This window comes from Lepidochelys olivacea (assembly GCF_965140295.1).
Source record: "Lepidochelys olivacea isolate rLepOli2 genome assembly, chromosome: 7".
NCBI lineage: Eukaryota > Metazoa > Chordata > Testudines > Cheloniidae > Lepidochelys > Lepidochelys olivacea.
In genome coordinates this window covers 56,726,729-56,741,772 of record NC_140417.1, presented here as the reverse complement: position 1 = coordinate 56,741,772, position 15,044 = coordinate 56,726,729, and the positions used below count along the sequence as shown (strand labels likewise).

Genomic DNA, 15,044 nt, shown 5'->3' with positions numbered 1-15,044 from the left:
GTCTAAGAGTGGGACAAGCACAGGATTCCACCCTGAGAGAGGTGAAGGCACAAGGCCTGGGAGTGGAGAGGTCAGAGGTGCAGTGAGCCCTGTCACCATAACAGTTCCTCAGAAGAAGAATGGGGGCCTCGGTCCAGTTTCCCATAGACAACATCCATATCCACAAAAATGCCAACCAGCTGAATTGGTCTTGTTGGCAGTCACAGAAGAGGCACCAAGAACTGAGCTGGGCAGCGATGAAACCCTCCTGTCCCAACAAGAAGCAGCCCCTTCAGCATACTGACAGGACACAGAGGATGCTTGTACAACCGCTGCCCATCTTGCACCCAAGGTGTGGATAGAGGATGTTTGTTTGCAGGCCTGTCACCTATGACTAGTACTCAGTTTACACCACTGAAGAATCAGAAGTGAAGTCACTACCTTCCCTTGCCAAAAACTAATCACAAAGCTGCCATGATGTCAGGGAATTCTGAGTTTTGTTTAGCTGGTTCCTGGTATTCTTACAGTGAGAAAAGTCATGGCCAAAATTTTCTGAAATGACTGGTTTCTGGCTTGGGGGAATAGGAATGATTTTTTTAAATGATTGATTTCTTATTTAAATCATTAATTTTAAAATGTACACGTTGCTAGTTTTCTCACAGTGAGAATACTAAACTTAAACAGAATTGGTAAGCCAACAGCCCATGCTATATTTCCAGATACCTTCTGATATACTGAATTTTCGTAAGTCAAGAAAGCTTGAAGTGGCTAAACGAGGTTCCATTAGGAGCACAAGTCCCCACTGATTTCAGATCGTAAATCTCTGGAACAGGGGCTGTCTGTCTTTTTGTTCTGTGCTGGTACAGCACGTAGCACAATGGGGACCTGGGCCATGGCGGGGGCTGCAAGCTGCTACTGCAATACAAATAAATAATAAGAAGTCACCTGGGGAAAAACTGAGACTAGTTTCAGCTCCTAAGTGTGGGCTGTCAAAAGCACCCAGGTGTGGCGGTCATGATAACTTTGTTATGCATTGTATTTAAACGGCTTTTCATTGTCTACACTGGAGCGATTTTGTTTTGAAGTGACAGATTATATCCCATTAAACGTAATGAAAAAAAGAATACAATTGTAACCCCCAATTCTGCAAACACTCATGTACATGAATCACAGAATCACAGAATATCAGGGTTGGAAGGGACCTCAGGAGGTCATCTAGTCCAACCCCCTGCTCAAAGCAGGACCGATCCCTGACTAAATCATCCCAGCCAGGGCTTTGTCAAGCCTGACCTTAAAAACTTCTAAGGAAGGAGATTCCACCACCTCCCTAGGTAACGCATTCCAGTGCTTCACCACCCTCCTAGTGAAAAAGTTTTTCTTAATATCCAACCTAAATCTCCCCCACTGCAACTTGAACCATTACTCCTTGTTTTGTCATCTGCTACCACTGAGAACAGTCTAGACCCATCCTCTTTGGAACCCCCTTTCAGGTGGTTGAAAGCAGCTATCAAATCCCCCCTCATTCTTCTCTTGGCTTAACTTTAAGCACGGGAGCAGTCACATTGAAGTCAATGGGCCTATTCATATGAGTGAAGGTACCTACCTGCCAAAGTGCTTGCTGTGTTGGAACAAAACTGGAAGTCTCTGAACCAGCAGGATTGCAAAACTCAAAGAAACGATACCCTGACAATAGCGGTATTTTAAAAACCAGCATTTGTCATTTAGTTACAACACTGTAGTCTAAGGTTACAATAGCACAAGTTTTCAGATTCGTTTTTATTTATTTTTTAAAATTGATGTAAATTGGATGGAGGCTTTAAATTTAAATCAATGCTTGAAACTGCCCTAATTTAAAAATCACTCCACTCCATTTTGGGTGCCAACTTTGGACCTAGTGGTCAGAGGCGCTGAGCATCCCATCCACTTCTGCTGAAGTTGTGGTTTTTCAGTCCCTCTGAAAGATCAGGCCCAAGTGCATCGAATTGGCCATCAGAAAATACAAGCCACTTGAGAGACTGCCTCCCACCATCAGCTGTTTTCTATTTCCCGCTGTACAAGTTTGTTGTAATTGAAACTGACAAAGAAGTATGTTCAGACAAATGAGATCTCTGGGAATAGCTACAGACCTAACGAAACACGCCCCCCCCCCCCCAATCTCTTATTTGTCTCTCTGCAAGTGTGTTTCAATGTACATAGCTGCCCCCGGACCATTCTCTCCAGGCTGTTGTCAAAACAGCACAGCTTCAGAGATTCCTGATGAGCTCGGACAAGTCCCACTGGAACCAACTTTTTATAATCTCTCGGAGATAGTCCCTGATTTGATCAAACCTCTGAGAGGATGGAATTGCTGCACTGAGCAATCAAGTGTGTGACTTGGTTACAGGAACAATTTAAAATCCCTGAAATTTATGCAAAGCCTGGCATCCAGAGGGATCCCAAAGCACCCTGGAGTATAGAGGGATCATTCCCCACCCTTAAAATGCCACCATTTCTGAGGTGGAGCACAGTACCTGTGTAACACTGACAGACCCCGGTCATCAGGAGGCCGGATCAAACCTGGGCCCTCTGGAGTTAAATGCATGAGTCTCTAATGCATGAGCTAAAAGCCATATGGCCCTTAGCTATGGCTGTAGAGCAGACACATTAATTTCTCTCTCTCTAAGTGGTCTTGGTGCCACTAGATGGGACAGAACACCACACCCAGGAAGCACGTGGGTTACATACTTCCCCTAGCTGAGGAAGCGCATCCCGAGCATCAGAGACTTCCCAGTTGAAATCCCAGACAAGCCCCCACTTGTAACACGGACAGACCCCAGTTGTCAGTGGAGGGATTGAACCGGGGATCTCTGGAATTAAATACATGAGCCTCTACTGCATGAGTTAAAAGCCATATGGCCCTTAGCTAAGGCTGCAGAACAGACTCATTAATCTTGCTCTCTAAGTAGTCTTGGTGCCACTAGACAGGACAGAGCCCCATACCCAGGAAGTATGTGAGTTACACCTGGATTTTCTCCAAAAATATTCAGACATACGAGATGAGGAATGAAGGAAGCAGATGAAAGAGGAGATAGGGCCAAGGCCTGGTGAAAGGGAGAAAAGACGAGGGTAGAGGATAGATATTACTGAATCCGTGGAGGGGAGGGGGACTGAACATAGAGAGGACTCAGCCCAACAGGTGTTCCTCAGGAAATGGAACCACAGTCCAAGAGAAGCCAGTAGAAAAGAGCCTGAGCGCAGACTAAGGCAGATACAGTGCAAGATGGAAGTCCAAGTGTGGCAGGCTCATCTTACCGAGACCCTCATTGGTGCACTGTGCTTCAGGTCATTCTCATGGCTCAGTGACTCCAGTGGCATGGATGCTTTGGGTAGCTTAGCTCTCCAGACAAACCAAACAGAACCCCTTCCAGGTTAGGAGAAAGAGTCCCCCAAGCCAGACAGTCCCTCACCCCTGTGGGTGGAGCCTTCTGCTTGCTTACAGGGGCTAACACCCCTTCTGCCCATCTCCCTTTAGCTGCGGGAGTGGGGAGGGAGCTGAAGGAACTCTGCATGTTTTTGTTAGCAGCTGTGAGAACTGGAGGGTTCTGGAGGGAACTGGAGGGGCTGCACCTGTCTTTAAGGTACTAAGGGCAATCCCCAAGAACCATAAGCCCGCTCAGATTGCCTCAGCACCAGGAAGATTGGTTGAGACGGGATAAGACAGGATTCCAAAGACCTAGATGAGCACAATAAAATGTGGACAATCAGCACAGCGTCCATAAAAGAAACAATGATTCAGGCCTCTCTAGTTCACTAGAATTGTTTGATCACAGCTACAAAGCTGGGAGGAGCTGCAAGTGCTTTGGAGGATAGAATTAAAATTCAAAGTGATCTGGACAAACTGGAGAAATGGTCTCAAGTAAATAGGATGAATTTCAATAAGGACAAATGCAAAGTACTCCACTTAGGAAGGAACAATCAGTTTCACACATACAAAATGGGAAATGACTGCCGAGGAAGGAGTACTGCAGAAAGGGATCAGGGGGTCATAGTGGATCACAAGCTAAATATGAGTCAAAAGTATAACACTGTTGCAAAGAAAGCAAACCTCATTCCGGGATATATTAGCAGGAATGTTGTAAGCAAGACACAAGAAGTCATTCTTCCTCTCTACTCTGATTAGGCCTCAATCTAGAGTATTGTGTCCAGTTCTGGTCACCACATTTCAGGAAAGAGGTGGACAAACTGAAGAAAGTCCAGAGACGAGCAACAAAAATGAGGAAAAGTCTAGCACAGTGGTTCTCAGGGTCCGGGGCTGCTGGGGGGGCCGCAAGCAGGTTTCAAGGGGTCCGCCAAGCAGGGCCAGCATTAGACTTGCTGGGGCCCAGGGCAGAAAGCTGAAGCCCTATCTTATGGGGCTGAAGCCTGGGGCCCTGAGTCCCACCACCCCAAATTGAAGCTGACTTAGCTTCATGGGGCCCCCTGTGGCATGGGGACCCAGGCAGTTGTCCTGCTTGGTACCCCCTAACGCTGATCCTGGCTTTTCTATGCAGAAGAACAGTTGTTGTGGCACAAGTGGGCCATGGAGTTTTTATAGCATGTTGGGGGGGCTCAGAAAGAAAAAGGTTGAGAACCCCTGGTCTAGAAAACATGAACTTATGAGGGAAGATTGAAAAAAACTGGGTTTGTTTCGTCTGGAAAAGTGAAGACTGGGGGGAGGACTAAACAGTTTTGAAGTACATAAAAGGTTGTTACAAGGAGGAGTGAGAAAAATTGTTCTCCTGAACCTCTGCAGATAGGACAAGAAGCAATGGGCTTCTGAGCAATGCAGGAAGGGAGATTTAGGTCGGACATCAAGAAAAACTTCCTAACTGTCAGGGTGGTTAAGTGCTGATATAAGTTGCCAAGGGAGGTTGTGGAATCTCCGTCATTGAGGATTCTTAAAAGCAGGTTGGACAAACACCTGTCACGGATGGTCTAGATAATACTTAGTTCTGCCATGAGTGCAGGGGACTGGCCTAGATGACCTTGCAAGGTCCCTTCCAGCCCTATGATTCTATGAAAACAGTGGTCAAGGAGAGCCACCTGACAATATATTTGGGATTTGTTAAAGCTTCTGAATGGTTTGATCTTGCAGGGCATTTCCTCAGAGTCCTAGTCCTTTCGCCTGACTGGAGGCTATGGAAACAGAGCTATTAGGTAGAGTGAAAACAGAGCGAGCCATGTTAATCAGTTACTGGATTAACTGCTGATGGAGCAGCCAGCTGGGAGAACTTTGGATATGAACTATTCACCTGTTCTTTCATTCAGAAAACCCTGACCCTTGCCTGACTAACTTCCCCTGAAAGCAACTGGGCAACGCTGAGGGGGCTATACGGAAAGACTGAGCTCCCCATCCCTGATACCTGAACATGCATGTGGCAGAGCACAGTCCACTCTACTATTCCTGGCAGTGCAAAGACCCAAAGGGACAGGCAGAGTTGGCCTCATTACACCATCCAGGCACCTGAAGAGTGACCCGACTCCCCCCGCCACACACCCCACCATCTATATTTGCAAAATGGGTATAATTATAAGTGAAAACATCCAGATAAGAGAGACTACAACTGAGAGGGTCTGATCCCTTGATCAGTAAGGGAATACCTGAATTGAGCTTCCTCTGTCAGTAATTATTGTATTCAACAACTCACAGGTGAAACACTAATCTCGGTCTTGGTAGGGAAGGACCCTTTCTGCTCCCCTTCAACTAAACTACCCCAAAACCAGGCCTGACGGCTTCTGAAGTACCCATGAGAACAGCAGCCAGGCAAGGAACCATGGTCCTACCAACCCCACTGCATTTCCCTTTGAAGGGTGGACATCCAGGCAGTGCTAGTAGCTGAATGTCTCAGAGAGCAACTCCATGCAGTGTCTCTCCCATCCCAGCCAAGCCCTCCGCAATCAGCTTCACAGCCAGCTGGGCTGTTTAATATCAGTGTGCATCTGTAGCTCCCAGTCAAAACCATGAGAAAAACTTGGTCTGGCCACCTGCTATCCTAACTGTTTACTAGAAATATAAGCCAATGGGAAGCATCGAGTTATTTTAATATACTGAATATTGTTACACACAGAACATACATCCGGTCTGTCATCCATTTCCTCCTGACTACACTGATTTTATCTGCATGGAGCTGACAGCTGTGGTTTCTTAGTACTTAGAAGTTAGGCATGTGAGCTGACTGAAAGAGTCTGCAACTTGTCCCAAGTACTTCAGCCTCTAGATATTAATAGGGTTCACAGGACTTAGCATTAACCAGCCCGACAGACTGAATAATGAATCCGCTAAGCTTGCGCCCTTATGGGTGATTAAAGAGCAGCCGAATTTAGTGTCAATACACCAAGGATGTGTGTGAAAGCCTACATGTGGACCGGCACCTCCACTTGGACAATGAGTTCAGATCTAACTGGGCAAACTCAGCTGTATTTGCCAGAAACTTGGTAAAATCCTAGAAGTGACAAGGAACTTTGGCAGAATTACAGCTGGAAACGCGAGGCCCTGTCCTCCGTTGTACTCGCCTCCAGAATGCTGCTGCCTTACACAAGGGATATGAGCTTGGTTCAGGCTCACCCCAAGTTCCTGCACTGTCAGGGGAAATGGAAGCAGGTGCAATTGACCTCAAGTGGTGGGATAAGAGAGCACTATGTAACAAGTGGAGCAACTCTGAAGAGAGAAAACAGTAACACAGGGAAGACTCTTCCTCCCGCACCATTTCCTTTCCCCCAAGGCCCTGCTCCTGCGCCGCTTCTTCCACCCAAGACCCCGCTCCCCTGCTCACTCCTCTCCGCCCCCTCTTCCCCGTCGCTTACCCTTACTGCCTGTAAAAACTGGGAGGGCATAGCCTGTCCACTTTTAAAAGTGATAAGGCCATGGCCCCCTGACCCCCACCCCCCACCCCCGTTTGGGTGCCCCTGCCCTCAGTTCCACCATAGTTTCCCCACCATCCCCCCAGAATGCCTTTGTGTGAGGATGAACTGTCTCCCTACAGGGGTTCTGTACCCCTGTTACACTAAAGTCTCATGGCGCTGAGCTCCCGTTGACCTGTGATCTGACCAAGCTCACACAGTGCAAGGGAAGCAAAGGCGAAGTGCCTATGGTGGAGACAACTGCCTCATGCTGCAGAATTCCATCTTCAGGGTCAGCACCTTTGACCAGCCCAAACTTCACTTTACATGAAAAGGAACAAGGCAAGTCTGCGTTTGTTCAGTCTACGTTTGTTCCATGTAAGGGAACAATCCTAATATCACCCCCCGATAACTGTGTCAGTGGCCGCAGGAACGGCCACTCTGATCAGCCCCCTCCACTTCTCATCTTCAACCAGCCTCGCCCTCACTTCCCCCAGCAACCCATTTGTTACATTCATGTGTGTCCTACCCACAATGAGCCCAGCTCTTCCGGGCAGCGTGAGGACCTCCTATTTGTTCTATAAAGATGACTTTGAATGGTTTATAACAGGCTAGGCCACCCTCCCTTTCAGGCCAGCAAGCTGGGCCTATTAAGTTTAGGGTGACCAGATGTCCCAATTTTGTAGGGACAGTCCCGATATTTTGGGCTGTGTCTTATATAGGGTGCCTATTACCCCCACCCTCTGTCCTGATTTTTCACACTTGCTGTCTGGTCACCCTAATTAAGTTTAGCCTTTCTTTGGTTTTGCCTTCGTTTCGTGTCTCATAGAACTTGTGTTTTCTTTTGGACTGAGATGGCCACCAGGTTGCTAACAGGTCTATTGACAGAACCAACCTCTGCTCCGTTCTTCTTTGTGAGTAGTTGTAAAGCTCAGTTGTGTTTAATTTTGTAAATAAGCACCTAGTTATTCAGGCAGTGGGTGCTCTAGAAATCAACATACACTGTATTGCAGTTTATATATGGAGCACTTTTGATCCCAAAATAAGGAGAGTCTTTTCCTTTGTTATATTTTTGGCCCTATGGAAATATCACTGAAAGGAAAAGATGGTCTTCTCAGCAGACTGCCAGAGATTTTCATGACCTTCTGCAGTCTGTTAAAAATTAATCCAAGTGAATAACCTACCGGGTTCACTCTTCCAGGGGTGGACATTCCCCAGACTCTGCTTTCAAGTTACTTTTTAGTTTTATCGCTGAACAAAAAAGCAGAGGGACAGAGCTTGGTCACTGAACAAGAGAGGCTGTTTGCACTGTAATGACAAGGAGTTCCATGTTACTTTCATAATACTGGTAAGCAGAGATAGGAAGAGAGTGGGAGTTTGCAGACCAGAAATGCAGCATGCATTTCCGAGACCAGTGAGATCAACAAAAAGCCAGCCAGAAAAGCCAGGAGGTGCAGGGACCAGAGAAGAGAAAGCGAGGAGGAAAACATGGACTGGAATAAAGGGAAGCAGAAGACACAGTGGTAAAATGAGCAGCCACAGGTGGAAGGGGAAGCAGAAGGGACCAGAAGAGCTTTGAGTAGTGGCTTTTGGGTTCAGACAGATATGAATTAATAGCCTTCAAGTCGCGAGTCGGGACATAGTCCCCTTTTTAAGGGCAATCAATGAAATTTAGCATGGACTAAAAGGCAATTAATTTATGTTGTGATAGAGCCCAAAGGCAAGATCCCATTGAGCATAGCACTGAACACACATACACCCCGTCATGGATCCACGCCTGGCCTCTGACCTTCATACAGGCTTTCTGGGAATGTATAGGCCCTAGGTCTCCACTTTTAGGAAGGGGGAGCGGTGTGGCTCCGCTACTTTGAGATTAAGGGCCCAGCTTCGGCACCACTGTCCCTCATCGTGGCTCTTCCAGCAAGTCCAAAAGAACCTAGTAGGAGACTCAGCCCTCTCCAGAGCCATACAATCAGTAGATGTTTTGCAGCGACACAGGACAGCCTTTTCCAAACAAGCCAGTATTAAGCACTCAACTGGAATACAGTATTAAAGGGTCCTTAGGTTAGAATGGAGACAGCAAAGCTTACATGTAAGTTCATGCTGGCCGCCTCACCTGCCTCTGCCCTAAAGCCAGCCTTCCATGTCTCCCCCCTGCACTGGTCCGCTGACTTCTCATGACCACCCTCCCCCCAGCATCTCCATTCTTCGTATCAAGTTGCACTCAGGCTGATTCTGCCAGGCGTTAAAAGTTAATGACCAGTCATTCGTCTTCCATTGTCTGTCCAAGGCAACTCCTTTTGCGTGTGGACAGTTCTTGAGAGTTCACACCACCCCAGACATGCCTTCATAGAATCATAGGGTTGGAAGGGACCTCAGAAGGTCATGTAGTCCAATCCCCTGCTCAAAGCAGGACCAATCCCCAATTTTTGCCCTAGATGGCCCCCTCAAGGATTGAACTCACAACCCTGGGTTTAGCAGGCCAATGCTCAAGGGTCAACCCTAGGTTTAGCAGGCCAAAGCTCAATGTTCAAGGGTCGCAGCCTTCCACTCCCCTCCTGAGCCCATCCCTTCAGCATGGCCCTCTCCACTTCCTCCACAAAGTGGGACAGCAAAACAGGCAGGGGGGCAAGTCCGAGCCGCCAAGGTCCCCTGACTGCCGCTGCATGGAGTAAAGTGCTTCCTCAACTGCTATGTGGGGAGTATCATCCATCCCCCTCCCCCATGAGTACTGGGCACCCTTCCCCTATCACCCACTCTTTTTCCCAATTTTCTCCCATTTTTAATTTTTTTTATAAAACTCAATAAAGTCCTGGGAAATTTAAAAAAACAAAAACAAAACAAAAGGCCTTACCCATCCCTTACTCCCCTTACCCAAGAGGAGGAATTAACATCTTCAGACCTAGTAGGTCACATAGGCACCGACTCCATGAGAGCTCCCAGGCTCCCATCAGCTCAGTGCCCACTAGCTACAGCTGTTTGGCAGGGCTGCCGATCAGCTGTTTGGAAGCTGGGGAAGGTGCTTGCGGGAGGGTGGAGAGCAGTGACTGGTGGGCAAGCAGGGGCCTCGGGAGAGGGGTTGGAGCAGGGACAGGGTGGGGGTGGAGCACCCGGGGGAAAAATAAAAGTCGGTGCCTATGGTAGGTCAGCACACTAAGTGAGTGCGTAAAATACAGGCCTCTCCCACACCTTCTCCACACAGCTTATAGTCTAAACATGCACCGGTCTCTGCTTATAAATCAAATAAAGGGGAATTGAGAGGACAAGTTAACCTCATCAGGACTGTTTCACTGCTTATCGAGTAGTTGTTGGCAGCACACCCATAGTGGCTGCTGAGGGATTAGTAGACCTGTCACAGCCCACACACCAAGCCAGTATCTGCACAGAAGGCTTGGTAAGGATGGCAGAGTGCTTGAGGAGATAGTCCTCTCTGCACAAACAATGGACCAATGTGGGGGAGCTGGATTAAGACCGTGACTAAATTCTACTCACAGACCTCGCAAGAGCCTTTCCTCGCTGCCAGAGTCTTTCACTGCAGCGGGGAAAGGCTCCGGCAACAGGGAAGCAACGAGGCATTACACTGCTAAAAATAGCAGTGTAGATGGGGGAAGGCCTAGCTTCGGAGCATAGCGAGCCATGTAGGTATATACCCTATGGTTCTGGTGTATCTGTACTCTACCCACCTACGCCACGCCTCACCGACTGCACTGCTCTTTATACCCATGCTAGCTGGTCGTGCAGTGTCTGTACTCTAAGCATCACCAGAAGTGAAGATATAGCCAAAGAAGTACAGCAGGTTTCCTAACAAAGCACAGCCCCTTGACAGCCCCTTCCTCTGGAAAAGCACGCTGAATGAAAAGGAAATTAAGAACATAGCTATTTTCCAAAATCCTTATGAAGTTGCAGTTCTCACTGGTAAATTAGCAATTTTGGAACAAATTGACAACTTAGACAGTAATCAGTCACCAGGACCAGATGGTATTTATCCAAGAGTTCTGAAGGAACTCAAATATGAAATTGCAGAATTACTAACAGTGGTATGTAACCTCTCATTTAAATCAGCCTCTGTGCCAGATGACTGGAGGATAGCTAATGTGATGCCAAGTTTTTAACCAGGGTCTAGAGGTGATCCTGGCAACAACAGGTAAGCCTAATGTCACTACCAAGCAAATTGGTAGAAACTATAGGGAAGAACAGAATTAGACACGTAGATGAACACGATATGTTGGGGAAGAGTCAATACAGCTTTTTTAAAGGGAAATCATGCCTCACCAATCTATTAGAATTCTTTCAGTGTGTCAACAAGCATGTGGACAAAAGTGATCCAGTTGATATAGTGGACTTTCAGAAAGCCTTTGACAAAGTCCCACACCAAATGTTCTTAAGTAAAGTAAGGAATCATGGGATAAGAGGGAAGGTCCTCTCATGGACCAATAACTGGTTAAAAAATAGGCAGCAAAGGATAGGAATAAATGGTCAGTTTTCAGAATAGAGAGAGGTAAATAGTGGTGTCCCCCCAGGGTCTGTACTGGGACCAGTCCTATTCAACATATTCATAAATGATCTGGAAAAAGGGGTAAACAGTGAGGTGGCAAAGATGGCAGAGGATACAAAATTACTCAAGATAGTTAAGTCCAAAGCTGACTGAGATTTACAAAGAGATCTCACAAAACTGGGTGACAGGGCAACAAAATGGCAGATGAAATTCAATATTGATAAGTGCAAAGTAATGCACATTGAAAAACATAATCCCAACTCTACATTTAAAACGATGCAGTCTAAATTAGCTGTTATCACTCAAGAAAAGATCTTGGAGTCATTGTGGACAGTTCTCTGAAAACATCAGCTCAATGTGCAGTGGCAGTCAAAAAAGCAAACAACATGTTAGGGACCATTAAGAAAGGGATAGATAATAAGACAGAAAATATCATAAAGCCACTATATAAACCCATGGTTTGCCTACACCTTGAATACCGCATGTGCAGTTCTGGTCGCCCATCTCAAAAAAGATACATTAGAATTGGAAAAAGTACAGAGAAGGGCAACAAAAATTATTAGGGGGATGGAACAGCTTCCATACAAGAAGAGATTAAAAAGGCTGGGGTGTTCATCTTAGAAAAGCGATGGCTGAGGAGGGATAGGAGAGAGGTCTATAAAATCATGACTGGTGTGGAAAAAGTGAATAAGGAATTATTATTTACTCCTTCACATAACACAAACACCAGGGGTCACCCAATGAAATTAATAGGCAGCAGGTTTAAAATAAACAAAAGGAAGTACTTCTTCACACAACGCACAGTCAACCTGTGGAACTTGTTGCCAGGGGATGTTGTGAAGGCCAAAGTATAACGAAGTTCAAAACAGAATTAGAGAAGTTCATGGAGGGTAGGTCCATCAAGGCCTATTAGCCAAGGTGGTCAGGGATGCAACCCCATGCTCTAGGCATCCCTAAACCTTTGACTGCTAGAAACTGGGACTGGTTGACAGGGAATGGATCACTCGATAATTGCTGTTCTGCTCATTCCCTCTGAAGTATCTGGACCTGGTCACTATCAGAAGACAGGATACCGGGATAGACAGACAGTTGGTCTGACCCATTATGGCCATGTTCTTAGTCCTGCTCTCGGAGTAGGGCCACGAGCGTCATTTCGAAGACACCAGCAGTGCAACAGCCTGCCTGAATCCAGCAGGGGCTTCCCTCCAAACCCAACCAAGGTGCACAAGCAAGGGGGCTTCCTCCTCCAGACGTGACTCCAAGATCGTTTATTAAATACTGCTCTTTACAAACATAGCCACACACTGCCCTTGGCAATCCTGGAGAGCTAGCCTCTCCTGCCTCCAGGTAAACATATGTACAGCCCAGATAGGGCTATCCCTATTCATCCATAATTTGCCTAGAGAGAATCCTGCTTCGCCTGAGACTCAGTTATCCTTACTGCTCCTTTTGGGCAGAGGCCTAGTGTGCCGATCTGGGACAGGGTGCAGTAGCCACATTTGAACACCAGCAGACGGGGAGTTCACTCCAGTGTGTACATCTGTGAGAGCTGAAGAACCAGTAAGGCCCTCAAAGGAAAGCTGAGGCAGAAGTGCAGCTCCCTGAATAAGTGCTTCCAAGGAGAACACAGCTGCAATAGGGCTGAGTCGTAGTCTGCAGTTGGCTTTGTCTCTTTGTTTATATCAGAATCTTGTTATGAACCGTGTGCCCCAAACTTCAAGAGTGAAGGGACAGATGGTTCACTCTGTCTGCCTCACTTAACCAAGAGCAGGCAACACATCAAAAAACACATGCCCGCCTGGGGATTTTTCCCAGTGCTGAAAATCAAGTTATAACTGTCACTGATTCAGGGCTTCCTGTTGAGTAACTATGTACAATAAAGGAACATTCAATGCACAGATTAGTTCTTTCCCATCTGTTTAAGATGTAAGCTCTTCGGAGCAAGATTTATTATTTGTTATAATGTTAGTACTACAGAAGAGTTTCCAGACCACTCCAAAAACTCCATTAACCTGGAGTTGTGGGTGAAAGTATTTATCAGATGCTCTTGAAAATGTTGTCACTAAGCGGTAAGGCCCCGTGAGGCTGCAAGCAGAGTTCAGATGGTTGCAGCAAAATGGACTTTCTTCAACAAATAGGTCTCACCATCTCCTGTATCTTTGCGTGAAGACAGAGTTCAGGATCTATCCCACCCTGATACTACCTGTCCTGCTATATGGGTATGAGGGTGTATTCCCCACACTGGCCCTGAGAGGGTAAATTAGGCCCAATTAACCTGTAAGTGACACCTGGAGGAGGAGCTAGGGAACAGGGATTGATTAATCAGACATGAGGCTCAGCTGGGCGGGAACAGGAGGGGTCGTATAAAGCCAGATAGTTGGCAACAGAAGGAGGCTGGAGGACAGTAGTCTGGGAGAAGGGAGGTATGCTGGGACCATAGAAGGTAGTCCACAGTTACTCCATGGGAGGAAGGAACGGGGAGGCTGACAAACCCAGACAGGGGGGAAGCAAGGAATGTAGGAGAAGAATCAGGGGAAAAGGAACAAGGAATAGGAAGGAGTGCAGATCTTGGCTGCTGATTAGAGGGCCCCTGTGCTAGAACGGGGAGTAGATGGTGGGCCTGGGTTTCCAGGGCTTCCAATCCAGCACTTCTTGCCAGTAATAAATTTAAATAATTGAGGGGTGGGATAATGCTGCTCCTTAGTCTCATTCTCCCTTTGTCTGCCTTGGAATTCCCTTCTGGAGGGCCCCCAAGCTTGCCTGACTGTTGACATTAATGCCTGGGGTCATCAACACCATGAAAAATCATAGTCAAATTCTGACTTCCTAACAGCCTTTGAAGGGTGGGGTGGGTCTGATCCATATGGTGGGTTATTGCGACCCATGAAACAAACTATTGTAGCAAATGCCTTGGGAGATTAGCAACAAGCACTAACGGCACAAACTCAGTATATAGTTGCGTGTCATTGTTGCAAGAGGCCTGGGATGCACAGTGTGGCAGGACTTTTCCAAGTTATGTAACACTGCAATAATTGCTGTTTATTTCTACATAAGCTACAGCATAGGTACCAGTCTCATGCTTTAAGCATAAACTTACCATGAGGGGGGCTGATCAGGAAGGAGTATCCCCACTTCCTACACAGTCAGTTTAGTGCATTTTGGGGTTTTGATAGTCCAGTAGGTACAGAAGAGCTCTCCAAATGATCGGTCAAGTCCCAGAGGTCTATTCCTGCCTCTGACAGTGATCATGAGCTTCGGCAAATCATGTAGCTCAATCTTCTCAAACTTGGGTGCCTAAAGCCTGGCACATATTAGGCATCAAGTATGGCATGAATGACTCTGTTCATTTCCCATACTCCAAACGAAGCTAAGAATAGTCTGTCTTGTGAGGATGTCAGCACTGAGATCTTTAGTTGCAGGGCACTGTGAAGATTCAGTGTCTCTCTGAAATCTCCCACTGGCTAATGGACTCCTTCTGAAACACTGTCGGTATTTACTCTTCTGATCATTCCTTCAGGCTGACTCTGTACATTGCACTTTGACTCACTCAAGATCACCAGCCTTACCTTGCAACATCTTAATGAGAAGTGCCCAGAAGAGCTAAAGGTATATAAAGCACTCTCTTTCAGGTTCAGATGTATTTCTAATTGTCCTAAAAAAGAGAAGCAGGGTCCAAGATAGCCTCGAATACTGGACTATGGCTTTTGTGGAT

General features: G+C 46.8%; 1 protein-coding gene across 3 annotated transcripts in view; it reads right to left on the bottom strand.

Annotated features, from left to right (window-relative positions):
* PIK3AP1 (phosphoinositide-3-kinase adaptor protein 1) overlaps positions 1-15,044 on the bottom strand; it is an 87,917-nt gene that overhangs the window by 44,975 nt on the left and 27,898 nt on the right. Inside the window, exon 1 of one of the 3 annotated variants that reach the window (XM_084634080.1) lies at positions 9,692-9,765. The exons of the other annotated variants lie outside the window; for them this stretch is intronic. Within the exon in view, the coding sequence (XP_084490206.1) occupies positions 9,692-9,695 (4 nt within the window). The 5' untranslated portion in view covers positions 9,696-9,765. Of the gene's footprint in view, positions 1-9,691; positions 9,766-15,044 lie in introns of those variants that run through there. 3 annotated transcript variants of the gene reach the window in all.